Source organism: Chinchilla lanigera, unplaced genomic scaffold, assembly GCF_000276665.1.
Source record: "Chinchilla lanigera isolate Chin_1 unplaced genomic scaffold, ChiLan1.0 scaffold00112, whole genome shotgun sequence".
In the NCBI taxonomy this organism is placed as follows: Eukaryota; Metazoa; Chordata; class Mammalia; order Rodentia; family Chinchillidae; genus Chinchilla; species Chinchilla lanigera.
Window position 1 is genome coordinate 392526 of NW_004955513.1, and position 23691 is coordinate 416216.

At 59.1% G+C, this 23691-nt stretch overlaps 1 protein-coding gene and 1 long non-coding RNA gene across 3 annotated transcripts in view; one reads left to right on the forward strand and one right to left on the reverse strand.

Annotated features, from left to right (window-relative positions):
* Hmcn2 (hemicentin 2) overlaps positions 1 to 23691 on the forward strand; it is a gene marked incomplete in the record, with an annotated part of 130718 nt that overhangs the window by 89036 nt on the left and 17991 nt on the right. Inside the window, 25 exon segments of the mRNA XM_013506721.1 lie at positions 635 to 837; positions 1288 to 1369; positions 2891 to 3022; positions 5873 to 6016; positions 6094 to 6253; positions 6334 to 6458; positions 6865 to 7048; positions 9007 to 9104; positions 9519 to 9785; positions 10436 to 10626; positions 11048 to 11129; positions 11205 to 11341; positions 11772 to 11913; positions 11998 to 12139; positions 13306 to 13433; positions 14549 to 14705; positions 15781 to 15902; positions 16109 to 16273; positions 18466 to 18573; positions 18747 to 18881; positions 19256 to 19390; positions 19694 to 19890; positions 20404 to 20617; positions 21020 to 21154; positions 21953 to 22137. Of these exon segments, the coding sequence (XP_013362175.1) occupies positions 635 to 837; positions 1288 to 1369; positions 2891 to 3022; positions 5873 to 6016; positions 6094 to 6253; positions 6334 to 6458; positions 6865 to 7048; positions 9007 to 9104; positions 9519 to 9785; positions 10436 to 10626; positions 11048 to 11129; positions 11205 to 11341; positions 11772 to 11913; positions 11998 to 12139; positions 13306 to 13433; positions 14549 to 14705; positions 15781 to 15902; positions 16109 to 16273; positions 18466 to 18573; positions 18747 to 18881; positions 19256 to 19390; positions 19694 to 19890; positions 20404 to 20617; positions 21020 to 21154; positions 21953 to 22137 (3770 nt within the window).
* Positions 15909 to 23569, reverse strand: LOC106147050. Of its 2 annotated transcripts, XR_001231757.1 has the most exons (5): positions 22710 to 23569; positions 22477 to 22568; positions 21988 to 22095; positions 19041 to 19177; positions 15909 to 16002 (listed from the first exon to the last, which is right to left on the reverse strand). It is a non-coding gene; the product is annotated as an uncharacterized LOC106147050 (long non-coding RNA). The 2 variants fall into 2 exon arrangements; XR_001231756.1 differs by having other exon boundaries at positions 22477 to 23569.

Here is a 23691-nt window from a genome sequence, read left to right on the forward strand (position 1 = left end):
TCTTTGAGCCCTGGCTGTCCCGTCTGTAACCTGAGGCAGTTTGTGCAGCCGTCAGCCCAGTGTGAGCTCCTGGGAAGCGTGGATGATGGTCAAGCTGAGGAGATGGACCCCGAGGGCCAGGCCCAGGAAGGGACCCTTTCCTCCCGAGCTCATGTGGTCCTGGGTTCTCAGCGTGGAGACTGTGACGGCTCATGTCTTTGGGGTCCTCCTTGGGGAAAGCTGTCCCCAGGGTCACCAGCCGGGGCTCCCAGAAGCCTCCCTGCAGCCCTGAGCTGGTTCATTCACTCATGCGCTCACCTGCTATGTGGGGTGGACCGTGCCGGGTCCTGCGGTCTCAGAGTAGGGGACAGAGTGATGGCAGTAGGGGGGACCACGGAGGGCTCCACCCAGCTGGAGGTGGCCCCTTGTGGGAAGAAGCCCAGGAGAGCCTCAAGCAGCTACCTGAAGGAGACTGAGGCCCACAGAGGGTGCGAGGCTGCCCCTACCGCCTGGCAGGTCCTGCCATACTGGCCTGGTTCTTTCTCCAGGGTCAGGTTTGCTGTGTGACTCTGCAGGGCTCCGTAGGTGCCACCTGGGAGGACTTAGGGGGACCCAGGAGGCTGCAGTGAGTCACTGGGCTGTCTCATGTCCCTAGTGCCCCCCACCTTTAGGCAGGCTCCTGACCGCCCCCAGGAGGCGATCCTCGTCCGCGCCGGGGAGAAGGCCGTCCTTAACTGTGAGACAGACTCGCTCCCAGAGCCAGTCGTGTCCTGGTACAAGGATCAGCAGCCCCTGGCCCTGGGGCCAAGGGTGCAGGCGCTGCATAACACACAGAGGCTGGAGATCCTGGCGTCCCAGGTGGGCGACCGTGGGCAGAAGGGCGGAGGCCTGGGGAAGGGGTGACAGATGTGTGGCCTCCAGGTGGAGACCAGGGAAGCACATGGGCTCCCGAGAGTTAGAGGCCAGCGCGGTGCCTGCACTGACCTCTACTGAGCAGGTCCCTTCCCTGCTGCCTGCCTCAGTTTCCCCAGATCTAGAAGTTTTCTCCAGCTCCTTCTTGCTGGGACTGGCCCTGGGGGAGGAGTTTTTGAAAGGTCTTTGGGGGACCCTGTGTACTCACTTTCCAGGACCTTCCTGTCTCTTGGGGCTCTTGGGAAAGGCCAGAAGTTCCTGGCTCCCTTTAGCTCCTGAGCAGAACCAGTAGATTTGGGGAGTCCCTGCCCTGAAGACTTCTGGGAGCTGGATATTTTAGGGGAGCTCTCATCCCAGCTCCATGCACCCCATCACCACATGCTTTTCCTGTTCCAGGTGTCCGACAAAGGTTCATACAGCTGTAAAGTCAGCAATGCTGCTGGGGAGGCCACGCGGACCTTTGTCCTCACCGTCCAGGGTAAGTTGGGCCCAGCCAGGCCGATGTGGCCGGGACCCACCACCCCAGCAGCACCTGGGCTACAAGCATGCAGTGGTGCCACCGGTAATGGGCACAAGATCTGGAAATTAAAAGGGCAGAGTCCTATTGGAGACCTGCTTTGTGGGGTGACTGTCCCCCTGGCCCTATGGTTTATCATGAGTCAAGTTTGGTCTAGAAGCAGGGCCTGCTGGCTGGGCACCCTGGAGGCAGCAGATCTGCTGCAGAGTGCTGGGCACAGGGTCTGGTAGCCAGTCCTAGCATGAAGCCTGAGATAACAGGCACTTGGAGCCCTGGGGCCACACCACTCTGTCTTGGGCTCTAAGGGTTGTAGGGCATCAGCCCAAGAATGCAACTTAGATGAATGGCATTTGATTGGATATGTACCTCACGCTGGTGTGGAGAGGAGGCTGGCTCATCAGTCTGGGTAGCTGGCCAGGTTTTCTGGGGTCAGATATGTGTCAGCTAGTGTATAGACTTAACTGTGTAACAAACAGTCCCCAAAGTACAATGGATTAAATGAGAGAGAAGTTTCCTCTTAGGCAAAAGCCTAGAGGTGAGTGCTTGGGTTAGTGGGGTTCCCCCAGCTCCATATTGTAATTTGAGAGAACCCACACAGGTTCCTTCTATCTTGTTGCTCCTCCATCTCTGAAGGTGTTGTCCCTGCTCCTGTATTGAAGCTGGGACGCACTGCATCCTGTCCTTAACTGCAGGAAGCAGAAAGGAGCAGAGAGCCGACCTTTGTGTTATGCAGAAGCGTATCTGTCTTTTCCACTTGTGTTCTGTGGACAAGGGGTCAGGGAGCTGGCCACTGTACTGCAAGGGAGGCTGGGAAGTGTAGTTTTTTCTTGCACAACCAGGTGCTTAGCTAAAATTCTGCTGTCCATGATAGGAAAACAGGATGGGGTGGAGCACCCCATCTGCCAGCAGCCTCCCAACCAGGGAGCAGCAGGTGTATCTCACCCTGAGCCATACTGAATATATTCTTAATACAGCCATACTGAATATATTCTTAATACAGCCATACTGAATATATTTTTAATAATTCAGTACCAGGCTTATTGCCCCAAGTGCATGGCTTCCTCCATGAGCAGGGGGAAGTTGAGAATCTCTGGTCCTAAAGGGAAAAGATATGTCATCTTGATCCCGGCCAACACATTCCACTAGTAAGGTCTGCTTAGGTGCACAACTTCATCCTGGCTGAGCAGAAGAGCTCTGGGATTGATTAGTGATGTCCGTCCTGACACAGGTTAAGGATTGCGGGTGCATGAGCCATGCATTCACCATCCTTGGGCTAAGTGGACCCATTTGGGCTCTGCTCTGTAGATGCTCTGAAACAACCAGCTGCTGCTTACAGCTGCATTTGTGAATAAAGCAATCATTACCATCAGTGGCAGAGCATAGAATGCGAACGCCTGGCTCCAAGGAAGGGCTTGCTGATCTGCCTGAGAGAAGGGAAGGGGGAAGTCTCAGGATTCCAGGAATGTGGCTTCTTTCCTGCAGTGCCCCCAACATTTGAGAATCCCAAGACAGAGACAGTGAGCCAGGTGGCTGGGAGACCCCTGGTCCTGACCTGTGATGTGTCTGGAGTCCCTGCACCTGCTGTAACTTGGCTGAAGGACAGAATGCCTGTAGGTGAGTACGACGTGCTCTTCTTAACTCTTGAGTGCAAAATATTCTTTTAGTCAAGACATTCATAATGAAGACGGAAGTTGTTGGCTGTCCATGCTCCCGTCAAAATCAAAAGGCAGGATCCAGTGGAGGCCCCACCCCTTTTGGAGGCCCCGCCCCATCTGTCTTTGGAGTCTGATTGGTTCTTGGAATCCAGACATGGGGAACCACTCCCTTCCTTCCTCCTCCCTCCCCGCTCCCAGAAGACAGAAGACCCGTGCTAGTCCAGTGGGTGTTTATCTGCCTGTCATCCTGTGACAGCAGACGGGCTGATTTCCACAGAAGACCGAAGGATTCAATTTTAGGGTAAACAGAGTTTATGGAATTTAGACTGGTCACCGTACATCCCCGACTAGCAGGTCGGGAAATGTCGGCTCTGTCCTTGTTTCAACTTTAGATATTCTTTTGTTTCCATGGTGACAGAATGGCCCATGACAGCCACTGACTCAGGTGGCCACTATTGTACCGGGAACCGAACTCATGACCTTGCGCTTGCCAGGCAGGCGCTTCTGCCGCTGAGCTAAATCCCCAGCCCCTGTTTTATTTGTTCTGTGTGGCCGGATAAGGCCCTGGTCATGAGCTCAGCCGTTATGATGGATACTTCCCACCCTCTGCTCTGTTTGTTTCCCTTCTTCTAACCATACATTCCTTTATGGTCACAATGTCTAACTATGGCCAGGGAAGGGATCAAACAATCCAGGCAGGGTCATAGATGATTATCTGGGCCCGGGTGTTCTTTATCTTCGGAGAAGCATTCCGGGGCAAAGTTAACTGCAAACAAAGTTAACTTTTTACAACCCCTCCGGGATGTTACTCAAGACACATTTTGAGGCTTGTACTAAGACGAAAAGTATTCTATCTTAAAAATGATATGCGGGGGCTGGGGATTTAGCTCAGCGGCACAAGCATGAGGTCGTGAGTTCGATTCCTGGTACCGGAAAAAAACAAAAACAAAAACAAAACAAAAAAATGATATGCTAAGAGTTGTCATCTGCTGCAATCCCAGCACTCTGGAGGCTAAAGAGGAGGACTGCAAGTTCGAGCTCAGCCTGGGCAATTTATCTTAGCAAGACCTTGTCTCATAAAAGGGCTGGGGATGTACTTCGGTGTGAAGACCTTGGATTCAATCCCCAGAAGCACAGTAAATACAGACAGACAGACATGCGGGCACAGCTTCTATTTTGTGCAGGGCCGACGTGGACTGACACAAAGCCCGGCTGGCTGTTCTGGGCCAGGTGCTGACCTGCAGCTGCAGCTTTTCCGCTCTGCCCTTCCTGGCTGCTGTAGCCTCCACACAGCAGGCTTCCCCTCCCCCCACCTCACTCGGCTCAAACCCCCTCTGCCAGCTGGGGAAGCCCGCTGCCCACCGCTGCACTGTACTCCCAGCTGCCCCACTCAGGGCACCACCGTGCCCCGTGCTGGTCTCCTGGGCCTGGGGTAGAAGGGTCTCGAGGTGCCGCTCTGAGGTGGCCACGGACAGTCCTCAGGGTGTGGCCACGAGGTCCCTGCGCTGACAGCTACCTGTCCTTGTCCCAGTCCATGCTTCAGACCCTTGCAAATCAGCCCCCCCAGGTTTAATTAACTGCAATTTACTCACTTAATGTAATAAACTGCAATTTGCTCCTTTAAAGCACATAGTTCAGTGACTTTTAACGTATTCAGAGTTGAGCAACCACTGCCATAATCAATTTTATTTTATTTTATTTTTTGTCTTTTTGAGAAAGGGTCTCGCTATGCAGTTCAGGCTGCCCTTGAGCTCACTTTGTAGCCCAGGCTGGCCTTGAACTTGCAATGATCCTCCTGCCTCAGCCTCCTGAGTGCTGGGATTACAGGTGTACATCACCATGCCTGGCGTCATAATCAGTTTTAGATGTGTTTATCGCCCCAAGCCCTGTTTTGCCATCGCTTTAGCCATTGTAGCCATTGCCCACACTCCCCGGCCCCAGACCCTGGTGGCCACCAGTCTGCACCCGACTGTAGAGTTGCTGATTCTGGATGTGTCACACACCTGGGACACACCGTGAGCGGCCTTGTGAGCTGGCTCACTGCGCCTGGCACGATGCTCTCAAGGCCCTCCGTACCGTGGCACGGCCTGGTACTCATTCCTTTTAAGGACTGAATGATTTCCCTTCACCCACGTCTGAGGGCTGAGCTGGCTGTTTTGTGGCAACATCCCTAGTGCGTTTCTGGCAGCCTGGGACGCTGGTCTCTTCCACCCGGCCGTGTGAACAGTACCTGGGGGCTCGTGTCGGTCCCTGCTCCTGTTTTCCTTCCTCTGAGGTGGATCCCAGGGCAGAGTCGCTGCAGGCCCTGTGGTTCCTATGTGGAGTCCCCACCCAGCTGCCTCTTGGGCCCCTTCCCTCCGCACTTGAGGTGCTGCCCGTGCTCGGCCGTGGTCCTCTGTGTGTTCGTCCAGAAAGGCAGCGGGTTCAGAGCGTGCAGGGCAGGTGGGGTGGGGGCAGCCAGCTGTGCAGGTAGAGACGGCTTTGGGGCAGAGCTGTGGCCGGACAGAAGGAAGAGGCAGTGCGCAGCTGGTGAGGTCTGAGGGGCTGGTTTGCCTTGACCAAGGCCTTGCTAGCTGGGGGCGGGGAGGGGAGGCGAGGGCACGGCCTGGGTCCTGGGCCTCCCAGGGCATGGGCCCCTCAGAAAGAAGTGTCCCCAGTGGAAGGAAATTGGGGACCACTGTAAGGAACAGAGCCATCAGAGACAGGGCCGAGGAAGGTGATGTACAAGGAGGCCCTGCCCCTTGGGCCTCAGTTTCCCTGTGGGCACAAGAAGAGGGTGAGGGATTCAGAGCCCCGCCCTGTCCCCCAGAGAGCAGCGTGGTGCACGGCGTGGTCTCCCGGGGCGGCCGCCTGCAGCTGAGCCGCCTGCAGCCCTCCCAGGCCGGCACCTACACGTGCGTGGCCGAGAACGCCCAGGCCGAGGCCCGCAAGGACTTCGTGGTGGCCGTGCTGGGTAGGTCCACGCCCTGACCCCCTCCCGGAGCCGCACCCCTTGGCTGCCCGCACTGCCTCACTGCACCCCTGCCGCAGAGGCTCCCCGGATCCGGAGCTCGGATGCGCCGCAGGAGCACAGCCTGCTGCAGGGCCAGGAGGCGCGGCTGGACTGCGAGGCCCAGGGGCAGCCGCCGCCCGACGTGGTCTGGCTGAAGGATGGCGCCCCGCTGCAGCAGGGCGTGGGCCCCCACCTCCGGTAAGACCGGCCGTGCCCACCCCAGGGGATAGGCCAGCAACCCGCCGTGCATCCCCGCCTCCACAACTCCTCCCGCGCAGGTTCTACCTGGACGGCAGCTCGCTGGTGCTCAAGGGCCTGCGGGCCTCCGACTCTGGCGCCTACACTTGCGTGGCCCGCAACTCAGCCGGGGAGGATGCCAGGCTGCACGCGGTCACCGTGCTGGGTGAGGCACAGAAGGGGACATGGGCACCGAGGTCACGGCAGCTTGACCAACGGGGGTCTCTCTCTCTCTGTGGGGACCAGGAGGTGCTGAGTGGGCCGCAGCAGGATGCAGGAGACCTAGGTTCAAACCCCGGCCACACCCACGTGGGGGCACCCCGGGACTCCCAGCCTCAGTCCTCGACTCTAGGTGCCCCCTGGCCAGGGCACTGCAGGAGTCGGGGTGCAGGGGATGGGACGGGAACAGGGTACCTGCACACAGCTGGCCTTGTCCCTTAGCTAGGTGACAGGTCTCCAGGAGCCCCTGACTACGATGGCTCAGGCGGCACAGTCCAGGGCCGGGTGCCACCTGCTGCCGGCTCCTGGGAGGGGCCTCTCCCTGTCAGCTCTCTCGCTCTCTCCACCTCCAGTCCCTCCCACCATCGAGCAGGAGGCAGGCGGCACAGGGACGCTGGTGAGCAGGGCCGGGGACCTGGTGACCATGGCGTGCCCGGCCCGGGGCTCCCCGCCCATCCACGTGAGCTGGCTCAAGGACGGGCTGCCGCTGCCCCTGTCCCAGCGCACCCAACTCCACGGTACAGGCCGCACTCTCAGGTAGGGGAGAGGCTGCCTGTGTCTTAGAATAACATAAACACACAGAGGTTCATAGCGGGGACAGCGAAAAGACTCCGACAGGCACAAAACCAGGTCGTGATGCCTGATTGCCCCCAAGTCTCCTGGCCAGGTGGAGGAAATCAGGGAGGGCTTCCTGGGAGAAGGTGCCTAATTCAACAGCACAGGGACTGCTTAATGTTCCAGGCCTGGGATGGGAAGAAACAGATGCAAAAGTGAAGATGTGCTTTGGTGGGTTTTGTTGTTTTGTTTTTTTTTTAAGGGGAGTACCAGGAATCGAACTCAGGACCTTGTGCTTGCCAAGCAGGCACTTGTGCCACTGAGCTATATCCCTGGCTAAGATGTATTTTGAAGAAGAAGAAAGCAGAGAGATAGGGGTGGCAGTGGAGGACACTGTTTATTTCAGGCAGGCAAGGGGAGGAAGTTGGGTTCTATGGGGAAGAGGATCTGGGCAGAGGGAGCAGCAGGTGCAAAGGTCCTGGGGCAGACAGGGAAAGACAGGGCCAGGCCATATAGGCCCCAGAAGGACTGGGGTTTTGCTAAGAGCTGGGAAGCCTGGGAGGGTTTTTCAGTGCAGAGGGCTCATGGTGAGGCTGGTAATTTTTTTTTTTTTTCTTGTGGTGAAAGCATGTAACACAAATGTTCTTATCTTAACCAGGCCTAAGTGTCTAGGGAAGTAGCATTAAGCACATTCACAACCAGGAGGCTGAGGCAAGAGGATCACAAATTTGAGCCCAGCCCAGGCAACTTAGATTTAGTGAGGGCCTGTCTTAAAATAAGCAATAAAAAGAGCTGGGGAGGTAGCTCAGTGTGAAGGTCCAGGATCAAATAAATCCCCAGGACCATGTAAATGGAAAGAAGTTGAGGCAAAAGGCATCGTTGAGAGACAAAATGAGAAGAGTGACATCTGTGACTTTGACACAATCATCTGTGCTCAGAGGATTCATAATCAAGGTGGTGCAGGCCTAGGGTTGTCCTTATTGGGCAGACAACCTCTGCGAGTATTTCCTGGGCAAACCGGAGGTCGTGGCAGAGGCTTCTGTGAAGCCCCGCAGGAGAGCCCGACAGTCCCAGCCCTGGCTCTGTCTGCATCCCTCCGTGGTGGGATTGGCCAAAGAGACCCCGTGCTGACTCTGGTGACTGGGGTGGCGGAGAGGCTCTCACACACCCGTGGGTAGCAGACGCCCTCACTCATGCCCCCACTCGGAAACTTGGGAACGTGGGTGCCAGGATGGTCACCGGGCAGTGCTGGAAGCCAGGACTGGCCGCAGTGTGGACTGTGCCCCGCTGCTGGGTTAGGATGGTCTGGAGCCAGGGAGCGGGTATGGCGGGGCAGGCCATGAGGGGAGCGAGGCCAGGAGTGACAGTTGGCTTCGGCATTGTGGTCCTCACTGGAGCATCTAGGAGGGGACATGGGGACACGAAGGGGGCTTCAAGAGGAGGTGGAGGCCGGGCATGGTGTGCACGCCTGTCATCCCAGCACTCGGGAGGCTGAGGCAGGAGGATTGTTTCGAGTTCGAGGCCAGCCTGGGCTACAAAGTGAGCTCAAGTTCAGCCTGAACTGCATAGCGAGACTCTGTCTCAAAAAAGACAAAGAAAAAAAAAGAGGAGGTGGGGGCCAGTTGGTGGGGATAAGGACAGAGGGGCGGTCCAGAAGGAGGACAAGCAGGCCAGCCCTGTCCCGGCAATGGGTTGGCCAAGCTTCCAGAGCTCTGGAAGCGGGGCTCCACCTCAGGGTGAGGTGGCGCGGAGGAGGTGGGAGGGGGCTCGGCCAGGGTCACCCGGAGGCAGGAGAGGTGGGCGCGGAGGCGGGACTCTGCTCTGCATTCCAGTCCCCGCTTTGAGGGAAGGCGGGAGGAGACGGGGCCTCGCTGGGGCGTTCCGTCAGCCTGCACCTCTCTTCCTCCGTGTCCGTCTCCCCTCTCGGGGTGGCGGCTCAGGATTTCCCAGGTGCAGCTGGCAGACTCGGGCACCTTCACCTGCGTGGCCGTGAGCCTGGCCGGCGTGGCCAGCAGGAACTTCACCTTGCAGGTGCTCGGTAAGGAGCAGGGGCGCAGGCGGGTCCTTGGGTCTCGGGAGGTGGGGAGGATGAGGACCGCGGCCCTCCGGCCTGTCTGGGTGGGACCAAGGGCAGCCCTTGGGTCCCTGGGCAGGACACACTCAGCGACTTGGTCTTTGATTCCTTCGACTGCTCAGCCGCTTGTCTCGCTGGTAGTGGTTGGGCACCCCAAGGCGCCAGGGCCTCACCAGGTGCCAGGGTACAGGGCCGGGCAGCTCCCCCAGGAAGGAGAGGATGCTGCTGTGGGAGCCGGGGCAGGGACTCCCTGGCCTTGGGGACCGCAGGGAACTTCGATGAGAAGGAGCGCTCCAGGAGCAGGGCACCTGGCGGGTAGGGAGAGCCCGTGCCAAGGTCCTGGGGGAGCTGGCCCCTTCCCACCCCTGTCCTCCACAGTGCCCCCCATCCTGGAACCGGCAGACTTCCAGGGCGATGTGGTGGTGGCCCCTGGCTCCTCTGTGGTTCTGCCGTGTGAGGCCCGGGGGAGCCCCCTGCCCCTCGTGTCCTGGATGAAGGACGGGGAGCCCTTGCTGCCCCAGAGCCTGGAGCAGGGGCCTGGCCTGCAGCTGGAGAGAGTGGGAGCCGGCGACTCGGGGACCTACTCCTGCATGGCCACCAGCGAGGCGGGGGAGGCGAGGAGGCACTTCCGGCTGACCGTGATGGGTGCGTCCGGTCCTCAGTCTGGTTGCATGGAGGAAGCAGACAGGACGCTTGGGTGGCCGCCTGGGGTGGGTCAGGGTGGGGCTGGGCTCAGGTGGGACAGTTCCCTGGGGGACAGTGATCGGCACGTTGGATCCTCCCAGGGCCGTGTCCCGTGGTCTTGGTGGGAGTTGCACAATTAAGAGCCCAAGGCCTCATGAGAGCTCAGTGTCAGGCTGTACGGGGGACGTGTCTGCCTGTCGCACCCCCCATGCTGTGTCTTGTGGACTTGTTCTTGTTTTTGCAGTGCTGGGGATGGAACCCAGAGCCTTTTCACTGAGCTATGTCCCAGACCCTTTTTTGTATATTTTGAGACAGAGCCTCGCTAAGTTGCTAAGTTGCCCAGGCTGGGTTTAAACTTGCAATCTCCTGCCTCAGCCTCCCAGTGTGCTAGGATGCCAGGCATGCACCATCACGCCTGCCTTGCTTGTTGGTTTTAAAGCCCAAGGGATTGTCCCTGGCAGATGGGGCCCTGGCCCTGATATTTCTGTCTGTCTGTATCTGGGTAGAGGGTGAAGAGGAGGAGAGGGGCCCCCTGTCCCCATGCTCGGCTGTCCCATCATGGGGACAGGGAGAGGAGCCCCGGGCTGCGGCTGACCAAAGCCGTCCTGCAGACCCACCCCGCATCCAGGACTCAGGCCAGCCTGCAGAGCTGTCGCTGACGGCCGGCGCCCCCATGGAGCTCCTGTGTGATGCCCGCGGCATCCCCCCACCCAATGTCACCTGGCATAAGGACGGGCAGGTCCTGCGTGGGCCGGAGGACAGCAGCCGAGCTGGCCGCGTGTTCCGCGTGGAGCGCATGCAGGTGCTGGGATGGGATGGGAGTGCGGTGGGGTGGGGAGAGGAGGGTGCTGCGGCTTCCTTGGGGCTGGTGGGCAGCTGCCAAGCTTTTTCCAGCTCTTCTTCTTTGTGGGGTGTGAGGATGTAGATATGGCCCCCTAGTCCCGCCCTTGGAAGCTCCCTAACACCAGAGCCACAGCGGACACAAAAACCAGAGAACTTCCCATCTGGGCTGGTGCAGGCCAGGGGGCCTTCCCGGAAGAGGCAGCCTTGCACTAGCCCTAAAGCAAGGTAGAAGTCCAGAGAGAGGCCTGGTTGGCTGGGAGGTGGAAAGACAACCTCTGCAGGCCCCGGGGGAATCCAGAGCCCTTGGCGGAACAGCAGGAAACCAGATCAGAGCCCGGCAGGCTGGAGCCGGTCCCCTGCTCATCCTGCTCTGTCCCCAGGTGGGTGACGCAGGGCTGTACACCTGCCTGGCCGAGAGCCCTGCGGGCGAGGCTGAGAAGAGCTTCCGGGTCAGAGTTCAAGGTAGGGGGTGTGCAGGTGGAGACAGGACGGGGCCTGTAGGAGGGGGCTCCCTCTCATGTCCTCTTACGCCCCCAGCCCCTCCAAACGTGGTTGGGCCCCGGGGTCCCCGCGCTGTGGTCGGCCTGGCCCCGGGGCAGCTGGTCCTGGAGTGCTCCGTGGAGGCAGAGCCAGCACCCGAGATCGAGTGGCACCGAGACGGCGTCCTGTTGCAGGTGGGTGCCCGGCCGGGGCACTGCCGGACCCCAGGCCCTGGCTGGGTGGGTGCTGGGCACTGAGCCTGCTCTGAGCAGCACTTGGCCTTCCTACTGTGTGGAGACCTTTACCCCCGTCATTACTGTCACTTGGGTGGGGGACACTGAGGCACGGCAGGAGTCACACCTAGAGTCACAAGGCTCTATGTGCTCATCACACACGTGGGCCAGTTGACAGCTGGACTCTAGGGTTATGTGCTCGGCCTGGAGCTTCAGGGGTGGGGTGCCCGCTCCCCCAGAAAAGTCTGGCTTCTAGGAGGAGCTCAGGGCGCAACGGGACAGGGTTGTAGTTGGATGGGCAGAAGCCCCGTCACGCCTCCCTCACTCCTGGGGTTCCCTTGCTGGCTGTGCTGACGGTGCGTGGTGGTCTCTGCACCCTGGGCCTCTGCAGGCGGACACACACACCCAGTTCCCGGAGCACGGCAGATTCCTGCAGCTGCAGGACCTGAGTGCGGCCGACAGCGGCCACTACAGCTGCACGGCCCGCAACCAGGCGGGCAGCACCAGCGTGGCCTTCCACGTGGAGATCCACAGTGAGTGCACCCACCCCACCCCACTGCAGCCCCGTGGAGCCGCAGGCTGCCAAGCCCGTCCGCCTCCCTGTGCTCCCTCCCCAGTGGCGCCCGCCATCCAGCCGGGACCACGTTCGGTGAATGCCTCGGTGAACCAGACGGCACTGCTGCCATGCCGGGTCACTGGCGAGCCCCCGCCCCTTGTGAGCTGGCGGAAGGATGGGGTACCACTGGACGGGGCACCCAGGTGGGCACTGGTGGGGTGGGCACTGGGGAGTGTCAGGACCTCTGTGGACAGCAGACAGGAACACCCAGGGCAGATGGAGCGGAAATAAGACTCTGTCATCTGGGCATGGGTGACTCAGAAGACAAGGCCCAGCAAGCCAGTGGTTAGCGCCCTCGAGAACCCCGGGGACCAGCGAGCTTCTGCTAATCGCTGCTTCTGTGTATGCGATATGATCGAAAAATATGGTGAATCAATCATGTTTGAAATATATTGCAATAAAAAGCGGTTTCACGAATTCACCTTGAAATCCTCCCCCTTTCTGTGAGCACACCGACCCACTGTTCTCGCTGCTTTCTGCAGCAGCTCTGGAGTCCTCCTTCCTGAGTGTCTTCAGCTGTGCGGTCCTGGCAGGTTCCACGTCCTGAATCCACTCACGACCCTTACCTTTCACGGTCATTTTGACCTGGGGAGGAGTCAGAAGTCTCACAGTACCAGACCCAGGGAGTAAGGTGGATGTGGACACAGCACTGTGTCTTTATGAGCCTGACTTTCCGTTGGGTGGCGCTCAGCAGCGGCATTCACCACATTTTTTATCATACCTCACAAAGACACTCAGGGAAGAGGACTCCAGAACTGCTTCAGACAGCGGCAGGGTGATGGGATGAGTGCCTCTGAAGGCGCTGTGTATTTTGAGGAGAACTCATGACAATGTGTCCTTTACTGTAATTAATATTTTTATTTTAATAAATACCATGTATTTTGATCACCCCTTATATGAGCTTTCTCTTTTCTTCTCCCTTCTTCCCTCCGTCCCTCTTCTCCATTCTTTCTCCTTCTCTTCCTCTCCTCCTCCTCCTTCCTCCCCCGTCAACATGACAAATACTGTCCCAACAACCCCACGGCCCCCAAGTCTTCAGTCCTCAGCTCACTCTCTGTGAACGCCTAGACCAGGTTCCCAGGGCAGAGAAGGCCATTGGCTCAGGCCGGGTGATGTGTCCATCTCTGGTCCAATCAGCTGTGGTTGGGGGCGGGATCACATGGTGTAGTGTGGCGCTGGGAGGGACGGCTTCCCAAATCCAGAGTGAGGGAGTCCCAGACTGACACCTCTTGCAGGGAGCCAGGTCCAGCCCCTCTCAGCTCTTCCCCCTACTTGTTGGTCTCCATGGCAACCTCTCCCTCCATTCCAGGATGGAGGTTCTGACTGATGGGTCTCTGAGGATCCAGCCTGTCCTCTCCCAGGATGCTGGCCACTACTTCTGCCTGGCATCCAACTCTGCTGGCTCTGATCGGCAGGGCCGTGACCTCCAGGTCTTCGGTAGGTGGACCAGGGAAGGGTGTGTTCCTTGCCTTCCTCAGCCAGTCCCTTTGGGTTGCTGGCCTATGCCGGCTGTCAGGAGCCAAGAACAATGGTCTTCAAAGGTTTTTGATCATGAAACCCATTAGTACAAAGTTTGGATGATGCACACTCAAAGGATGCATATTTATTTGCGTGCATGTTTCACACACACTACCCTGCATATTGAGCTAGTGTAAAGTGTGCACAACAGGTCAAACAAGGAGAGGTGCTCTAACACAACTCTCTTTCCAGCCCATCACCTGGGGGATCCCTCCCGCGGGCCTCAGCCTGGGGCAGGGCTGCGGGCAGCTGAGCTTCGCAGACCAGAGGGTTGGGGGGACTCAGGCTCAGGGCTGAGGAAGGCCCGAACTCCTAGCCTGGGGGCTCTGTTGGTGGCTCCCTGGAGCATTTTCCTGCTCTGTAGGATGGGTTGTTATGGTGTTAATAATATCCCCTAGTTATTGCGGGCTGGTCAGATCCACAATCTCCTGACTGAGTGTACGGCGAAGGCTAAATAAAAAGAGGGGAATGGAATGATTTCAGGGCTCCAGGAGGATCAAAGCCCTCTCACAGAATTCAAGATTCTCTCAGGGCTAAGATCACGACCTTCTCTGGGTCGCCCATATTCATTTGGTTATCAGAAGAAGGGAGGGGGTACTCAAGAAGGGCAGAACCACTCAAGGACTTCTCAAAGTAAGGTATGAAGTTAATCCAGTTAATGAAGACTGAGATGCCTGAGGCTGTAGTCTTCATCTAGTTGTGATCTGACCCAGGTGTCCTTGGCTCTGATCTTGTCTTATCCTCTGAGGCTTTCTGGCTTCATCACCACTACAGGTTCTAGTAGGGATTAGTGACTCACAGAGGTTGACTTACTATGAGTCCGCCATTTCCAGGTAAGGAGCCTGGGCCTTGGACAGATGCACAAGTGAACACGGAAAGCCATTGGTTAATACTAAATCCTGCTCAGAGCCACTTCGTAGTGGTCTCCAACAGGTGGTGGTGGTAGTGAGCACCCCAAACCTAGGCTCTGCCCCTGGCACAGCCTCAGACAGCCCCTGTATCCTGCACCTACTTCCTATGCTGTCTGTCCCCAGAGCCTCCGGCCATCGCCCCCGGCCCCTCCAACTTCACCCTCACCGCGCCCAGCCCGGCCGTGCTGCCCTGCGAGACCAGCGGCTCCCCCAAGCCCCTGGTGGCCTGGTGGAAAGACGGACAGAAGTTGGACCTCCACGTGCAGCAGGGCGCCTACCGGTACGAGCTGGTCCTCCTGTGGGGCACCTGAGCTGTGGGTGGAACGGGTGCTGGTCTCCCGAAGGGGCCTGGGCAGGAAACCAGGTAGGGATCAGGCTCCAGGGACCAGGAGGGTCCGGACTCTGAAGCAGTGGGGTGACCAGGCAGGGGGCCAAACGCTTTACACGTTCTATGCCAAATGGGAAAATACAAAAATGGTTTTTTTTGTCTTTTTGAGACAGGGTCTCACTATGCAGTTCAGGCTGGTCTTGAGCTCACTTTGTAGCCCAGGCTGGTCTCGAGCTCGCAATGATCCTCCTGCCTCAGCCTCCCGAGTGCTGGGATTACAGGTGTGCACTACCATGCCCGGCAAAAGTGTTATATTTATTGCACTCTCAAACATCAAATACAAAACATGGAAGGGTTGGGGTGTAGTTCCTCCATGGTAGAGCATTTGCCCAGTATGCATGAGGCCCGGGGTTCCATCCCCAGCCCCCACAAACTTAGGGGTGTAGGTATGTGCCGGCCAGGGCCAGCCTTGTGTCTGTCCAGGACCCTTGGTTTCCCCACTTCGCTAATTGTTCAGTGGCTGTGGGAGGGTTGAAGGGGTCACCCCTGACCCGTTAACTCGTGGTCATCTTGGGCCGGGAAGCAGGGGCTCAGTACGGCGAGCCCCCTGACTGGGCCTTCCGGAGCAGTCCGCGGAGAAGTTGGAGAAACTGGGGCACCAAACATGCAGAGTTACAGAGAAACGGGATGGAAACAAAGCCACACAAACCCAAGAGCTGAAACTTGAGGAGCAGGAACTTCTGGAAGGTGTTTTTTGAGGGAGGGAAGGTTTCAGACAGGGTCTTGCTATGCAGTCCAGGCAGGCCTTGAACTCACAGCGACCCTCCTGCCTCAGCCTCTCGAGTGCTAGGATTATAGGCATGCGCCACCACGGCTGGCTGTGAGACACTGTCAAGTCAGGGCTGGGCACGGATGCAGGAGGGAGGGTGTCTGCATCCAGACTGCTGAAGCTGAGGCGGGACGGCCGTGCTGGCTCACCCAGGCCGGCTGGTCAGTTAGCTCCCTGTCTGTCTACCCCTCCATCTAGCCTCCTGCCCTCCAATGCCCTGCTGCTTGTGGCCCCCAGTGCCCAGGACTCAGCTCAGTTTGAGTGCGTGGTGAGCAACGAGGTGGGCGAGACCCGCAGGCTCTACCAGGTGACCGTGCAGGGTGAGTGAGGCGGGCTGGACCCTCCTCCAGGAAGCCCTCCTGGATCCCGTGGCCTGTCCCTCGCGTAACCGGGCTCCGCACAGTTCCTGGTGATGGGAACCTGCAGGAGAGGACGCTGCAGTCACCCTCCGTGTCGCTCTCAGCCCCACCCCGCGGCCTGCTTCCCCTGCTCCTCAGCGGGGCTCAGGCCTTGTCCTGGCTTGCAGAGCCTCCGACCATCGCAGACGACCAGACGGCCTTCACCGTGACCAGGATGGCACCCGTGGTCCTCACCTGCCACAGCACGGGGGTGCCAGTCCCCACCGTGTCCTGGAGCAGGGCGGGCACCCAGCTGGGGACCCGGGGGAGCGGCTACCGCGTGTTGCCTTCCGGTGCGTAAGGGGCAGCCGCAGAGAGTGGAGATCGGCCTGGCTCTCCTGACCCCTCGCTGTGTGACAGGGAGAAGCCGCTGCCCTCCCCGACCCTTAGTTTCCCCCGTGGGCACTGCAGTGTTGAGACCCAGCAGCGGGGGCGGGCGTGAGACTCCGGGCAACACCGTGCTCTTTCCTGGCAAAGGGAGAGAAATCGCAGCCCCCAGATTTTTCATAAAGCTAGTTTTACCCCAGGAGGACAGTTGCTGCTTATTCTGAATTATGCTCTTAATCTCTTGATGTTGAAAGTTCCTTTCTTTGGTGAAATTAAGGTAATAGTAGTTTGGGTTTTTTTCTTCAATACTGGGGATTGAACTAAGGGCCTTCACACTGAGCTACATCCCCAGGGCTTTTTTATTTTTTATTTTGGGACAAGGTCTTGTTAAATTGCTAAATTGCTGGGTGTGGCGGTGCGCACCTGCAATCCCAGCATTTGGGAGGCTGAGGCAGGAGATCACTTCGAGTTTGAGGCCAGCCTGGGCTACAAAGTGACTTCAAGGCCAGCCTAAACTGCGTAGTGAAACCTTGTTTCAAAAAGACAGAGAGAACAAACATTGCTAAATTGCCCAGGATTGAATTTGCAATCCTCCCGCCTCAGTCTCCCGGAGTGCTGAGTTATAGGCACGCACCATCACACCTGGCTACTAGTGACTCTGAGAACGTCTTTGCTTGTCAAAATGAACGGGGTCTCCCCACATTAAATTTACTTGTTGGTTGGTCAGGGATATCCTAAGCTGAGAACCACTGGTTAGATCTGTGGTTTTCAAACTCATCTGAGGAATAGAATATTTCCTTCTGGCCAGCGGTTACAGTGCAGCAGGGTAGAAAGCACTTCACAGCTCCAGATCCGGCTGGGCGTGGCCATGGGTGATCTGAGACCATCGGGCCCGGCTCCCCCACCACCCAGGGGCCCTTGGGAGTCCACAGAGAATACCTAGAGACTCCTGCACCTGACTGTGGGCACAGCCTGTGGTCTGAGGAGGGGGCAGGGGTGCCCGCTGTGCACCCGGGTGAAGGGAAGGAAGATCGAGGAGGAATCCCGGGAGGCTTCCTAGAGGAGGACGGTGTTAAGCATGGTGACAAGAGCGAGGCAGAGGAGGACTCTGGGCCAGCAATTCCAGGCAGCGCAATGGCTGATCCTGGACTGTCACCCTGGAGGTGCTAGAGACCATGTCACCTGATTTGTTTCTGTACCATACGTGGTCAAAGTATACAGTGAGTGTTTAAATTTAAAGATGTATTACAGTAAAAGATACACTGCCATTAAGCCCCCTCAAAATCTTCCCTCTCACCTCAAACACACCGATACTATCACGTTTGCCACTTTCTGAAGCAGTTCTGGAAGTGCCCTTTCCTGAGTGTCTTTGTACGGTGTAATCAAGAATGTGGTGGAGCTGGGGATTTAGCTCAGTGGCAAAAGCGCCTGGCTGGCAAGCGCAAGGTCGTGAGTTCGGTTCCCGGTACCGGAGAAAAACCAAAAAAAAAAAAAAAAAAAAAAAGAATGTGGTGGAGGGTCCTGCCACGCGCCATCCAGTGGAAAGGCAGCTCAATAAAAACATGGCACTATGTCCTCATCCCCCTTATTCACTGGGCCTGGCACTGTGCGACTTCTTGCTCCTCCCCAAAGTCAAAGTAACCACAGAAGGGAAGGTTTTGAATCAGTTCAGGACCTCAAGGCAGCCAGGACAGCGCCACAAATGACACTCAGGAAAGAGCGCTCCAGAGCTGCTGCAGAAAGCGGCAAGGACGATGGGATCGGTGCGTTAGAAACAAGGGGTAGTATTCTGGGGGGAGATTTGTGGAAACATGTCTTTTACTGTAATACATTTCCTTAAATTTAAACATTTACTATATTTTTCAATCATATCTCATACACATGGGTAAACTGAGGCCCACCATGACGCTCACACAGGTGGCCAGGGCAGCCTATTCCTGGTGCTGTTCACAAAGATGTGGGGAGGGACTACGGCTATAGCTCAGTGGCACAAGCGTCTGCTTAGCAGGCACGAGGTCCTGAGTTTGGTTCCCAGTACCAAAAAAAAAAAAAAGATGTGGGGAGTGGGCCTGCACCAGAAATGAAGGGTGGGAGTGTGTGGGAGCCCGGGCAGCTCTGCCACTGGGGACCCCGTCTCTGAGCGTGTTGTCACGTACAGGTGCCCTGGAGATCGGGCAGGCGCTGCCCATCCACGCTGGCCGCTACACCTGCACAGCCCGCAATGCTGCCGGAGTGGCCCGCAAGCACGTGCTCCTCACTGTGCAGGGTAAGGGTCTGGCCAGGTCGAGAGGGCAGGGAGCGCGCCGTGCTCAGGGACCCCATCAGAACCTGCTCCCATGGGGGCCCCTGGGAGAGAAGTCCTGGCGCAGAGCTGCCCTGCTCTCTGTGGGGCTGGTGTGAGAGGTGCTCCCAGGGACCTCGTCCCCTCTGCCCTCGCAGCCTCCCCTGTGGTGAAGCCGCTGCCCAGCGTGGTCCAGGTGGTGGCAGAGGAGGAGGTGCTGCTGCCCTGTGAGGCCTCAGGCATCCCCTGGCCCACTGTCACCTGGCAGAAAGAGGGGTTCAACGTCCCTGCAGGTAAGACATACAGCATCCTGCAGGGGTCGGGGCACACATCCTCCCAGGAACCCTGGGTCCCCCTGTCTGCCCAGAAGCCCCTGCAGGCCTTTGAGAGGCCCCACAGAGTCCACCTGGCCCAGAGACAGTCCCCACCCCTGCCCCGCGTCACTGTGTCACCGAAGCCTGAGATCCCATCTGGGTGCCCAGTGCTGAGTCGGAGGCCATGGAGCGGGTGGCTGGGTTTGGCTGCCGGCCAGGCTTGGTGGTCACTGGGTCGCTCCGTCGTTCTGCTGCCCGGACGAGTCATTTGCCCCCTGTCAGAGAAGCTCAAGCTGCCCTCTTTGGGCCCCTCTGCTCCCTACCAGCCCCTGATTTTCTCCCACTGTACCCAGGAGCCAGGAGCCAGGTCCTCCCGAGCGGGCAGCTGCGGCTCATCCGTGCCCACCCTGAGGATGCTGGGAACTACTTTTGCGTGGCCCAGAACAGCGCGGGCAGCGCCATGGGCAGGACGCGGCTGGTGGTGCAAGGTGGGTTCAGGGAGCAGCCTGAACTGGACCCACTGGCTGAAGCCTTCCGACCTCTGCCCGGCTTTGCTGCAGGCTGTGGGCCCGGGCATCCTCCCTACCCAAGTGCTGCCCACTGTGGCTCTACAAGGAGCAAGGAACTCTCCTCTCGCGCCCTGGGATGGCTTCCGGCACGAACCCCACCCTCTCTGCCTTCCCTCCGGGCAGGGAATCTAGCCGGATCGTCCTTCCCTCATTGTGACTAGCAATAGCCCGACAACGCGTGTGCCAGCCGGTGACTGGCACTCTGCCCCACGATCCCTGTAGCACCCCCCGTGATCGAGAGCGGCCTCCCGGACCTGTCCACCACGGAAGGCTCCCACGCCCTCCTGCCCTGTGTGGCCAGGGGCAGCCCGCAGCCCGACATCCGCTGGGAGAAGGATGGCCAGCCAGTGACCGTGTCCGGAGCCCAGGGCAAGTTCAGCCTCCAGCCCTCGGGGGAGCTACTGGTGAAGAACTCCGAGGTGAGGGCGGCCACCAGGAGGGAGTGTGGTGACATCACCCCCTCAAAGCACACCTTGATGGTGATGGTCCCTGGGTCGGGAGGTGTGGAGCCTGGGCTGTGGCTGGAGGCGGGGCCAGGACTGTGAGTGGGACTGCGGTTATGGGCGGGGCCAAGGTTGTGAGTGTGGCTGTGGTTGTGGGTGGGGCCAGGGGTGTGGGTGGGGCTGTGAAGGTGGGCAGTGGGTGGGTGTGGGCGGGGCCAGGGTGGTGGGCGGGGCCGCGGGAGGGGCCAGGACAGTTTAGGCAGGTCCCAGCAGGAGCAAACGCTGTGGTTCGTGCGGTGTGGTCAGAGCCTGGAGGATGCGGAGCAGAGTGTGTTCTCAAGGGTGCAGTGGAGAAGCCGACCTTGCCCTGGGCTGTGTGACCCTCGCAAGTCCCTCCGTTAGGGCTCCATGCTCCGTGGGAACCTTCCAGGCCGGGTATCCAGGCCAGGCCAGGGTGGAGACAGTTAGCCCAGCACCCCTCTCCCGCAGGGTCGGGACGCGGGCACCTACACCTGCACGGCGGAGAATGCGGTGGGCCGGGCCCGGCGGCGTGTGCACCTCACCATCCTGGCACTGCCTGTCCTCACCACGCTGCCCGGGGACCGCAGCCTGCGCCTTGGGGACAGGCTGTGGCTGCGCTGCGCTGCCCGGGGCAGCCCGACCCCCCGCCTCGGCTGGACCCTGAACGACCGGCCAGTCACAGGTCTGGGCTGCAGCGGGGGCAGGTGGGCGCGGCGGGGAGGAAGTGGCTGTCCGCGGGCCTCAAGGGCTCCGGTAAGACTCAAGGCCACCTGAGGGGAGACTCAGGCCGGGAGGAGGCCGTGTCCTGGCCCGGAGCTGTGGTGCCCATCGTGGGTCCGGGGCAGCCCTTGACCGCTTAGCAAGCACTTCAGCGTGGGGCAGGCTCTGCAGCCCCATCTTCATAGCCTGGGACGCCCCGAGGGGTCTGACTCTGTCAGCCTGCGCCCTAGCGAGAAGGGGCATTCGCTTTTATTCTCGTCCTTGCTAAGCACCTGCTGGGTACCCAGGCCCAGGTGGAGAGCTCAGGACTCGAGGTCCGGGCCCTTGGACTCAGCATCCTGAGACCTCGCTTTCTCCTCCTCAGATGGCGTGTCCGAGCAGGACGGGGGCAGCACACTGCAGCGGGCAGCGGTGACCAGAGAGGACAGCGGGACCTATGTCTGCTGGGCTGAGAACAGAGTGGGCCGTGTGCAGGCGGTCAGCTTTGTGCACGTGAAGGGTAGGGCACGGGCCCGGACACCTTCCACCCGAGATGGCCAGGCAGCCCGGACGCCTGCTTTCCCAGAGCCTGGGCTCCTGTCCTCCGACGAGTGGCTCTGCACTCTGGGACCCACTGGGGGCTTTCCCTGCAGTGGACAGTGCTGTGCTGAGGAGAGAGAAAAACCCCTGGGGCTTGCTGTCCCCCTGTCCATCCCTTCTAGCCTGGCTCTCTCAGGGGCAGCACAGGAGCCCTTGATGACACTGGCAACACAGCTGCAAGATGGGCTGATGGCAGGGGGCAGAGACCAGCCGCTCCAGGCACTGGGCCTCAGCTGCAGCTCCTGGTAGATTCAGGAAGGGAAGAAAGCAGCCCTGAGCATCTGACAGTGCTTTGAGGATCCAACGAACCTCTGTGCTTCTGCACACAACAGAGGGTTCTTGTGCTCTTATTTTCTTATAGTTCTTGCTTCCCAAGGTACCTGGCAGGCATCAGCAGCTGGTACAATTTATCTGTGGGAGCAATTACTAAAGACACACATAGCCCTGTGTTCCTGCCTGTGCCCATCTCAGGCATCACTAATCAACTGCAGCATGATTCCCCCTCAGTTTCAGATCCCTCTTCTCAGCCCAGTTCTTGGCAACCACTGCCAGTCTATGTGACGAGGCCCAGGACATGGGATTTGTTTGTGCTTCCAGTGCATTGACCGTACACAGTCCGTGCAGGCAGAGGCTGGGCAGGACTTTGAGAATGGGTTATGGGAATTGAGCCTCCAGGGAATCCCCCTCCTAACCCCTCCGTTGATGTTGCCCCATGCAGAGGCCCCTGTCCTCCAAGGCGAAGCCGTCTCTCACCTGGTGGAGCCTGTAGGGGGCAGCATCCAGCTAGACTGCGTGGTCCGTGGTGATCCAGACCCTGACATCCGCTGGACCAAAGATGGTCTTCCACTGTGGGACAGCCGCCTGCGGGTACAGAACGGCTCGCTGACCATCCGCAAGACCAAGGCAAGGGGCGACCCCAGGACAGCACTGTGCTGCTGAGGCTGGGGAGGGGGCTGTTTAGCTTGACACTGCCCTTTACAGCCCACAAAGCATTTCCTCCCCGGGGTTCCCCAGATATCCCCCCGCCTGGACCAGGGTGACCTCCCACCAGGGACTTGCTTTTCTGAGTCTGTCACATCTGCGGCCATACCACTCTGAACACGCCCGATCTCAGTGATCTCAGTCACCCAGACAGACACTTGTCAGGGCTAATGACTTTTTCTACCTCCCGGGAAATAGCGAGAATCAGATAGATGTCCCATGCCAGGTACCCAAGGGTGGCCTGTGGCCGTGTCCCAGAACCTTGTTATTGGTGACGTCCTGGGCAGAGGTCAATAGCGGTGCCCCCGCTGGACAAACACAGGCACTGAAGCTCAGACAGGCACAGCCAGTACCTGCAGGAGAAAGGAGCCTGGGCCGGGTCTCTCAGCTTCCTCCCCTGAGGTTTCCAGATCTGGGCTTGGGGAGGTGCCTCCCGCTTCCACGGGGAACCCCATGCTCTGTCTGACAGGAGTTACCTCAGGCCCTTGGCTCACCGGGGAGCTGTCGCTGGGCAGAGATGACAGCGGGGCTGGGAGCGTAGCAGCAGCGACCGCGGCCACCGTGTCCGGTCCCCACCTGGCACCTCACACGCGCTGTGGTGTGTGACACTCGCCGGTGGAGCCGGCGTGGCGGCCACACCAGTGATCCCGGCGCCCTGGGAGCCGCAGGCAGGAGGATCCTGAGTCCGAGTCCAGCCTGCACAACGTAGCAGTTTAGAGAGGTCCTATTTCGTAAAAAAGAAAGAAACATGGCCAGGAATGTCACTCCATGTGACGGCCCTGGTTCAGTCTCAGTACTGAGAATAAAACTCCGTGGTTATCATTCTCACTGTAGAGGTGGGGAAACTGAGGCACCAGAGACATACCGTTTGCAGTAATGGCTCCATCCATGAGCGTGGGTCTGGGACTCAGTTTCAGATTGCGCAGAGTCTACCCTTACCTCTGGGCTGCTTATGGTCCGGCTTCCTGGATTCACCTGGGCTTGGCCACGGTCTCAGGCTGCCGCAGTCCCTTTCTGGGAGAGGCGGTCCCTTATTGTGTCTGGTCGGACTGGTGGTCGTGAACGTCCGCTGCACCCAGTTGCCCTGGCCGCTTATGCTAGGGGAGTCCTGCTGACTCTGCGGTCCCTGGGAGGTGTACGGTGCAGGTGGCGCTGTCAGCGTCCTGAGGGGTCCCCCAGGGCCAGTATCTGTCGACCCCCTTGGTGCTTCCCAGACGTATTTGCCCATGAAGCCCTCGCTTTTCTCCCGGGAGCCCCAGCTGCGGTACCGTGGAGCGGGAATGGCTCAGCACCGACAGCTTGGAAGAGGTGGATCCTAACCCTGCCCAGCAGGGGCTCCTCTTGGGGCCGCCAACCGGGGCCCCTTGTCACTGCCCCCAGGTGTGGATATGAGAGGGCTGGCGTCTCTGCATAGCTATTGACAAGTGGCCTTGGGGTCCCTGCGGGGTGAGCACGCAGGTCCCCGCTGCCGCTGTC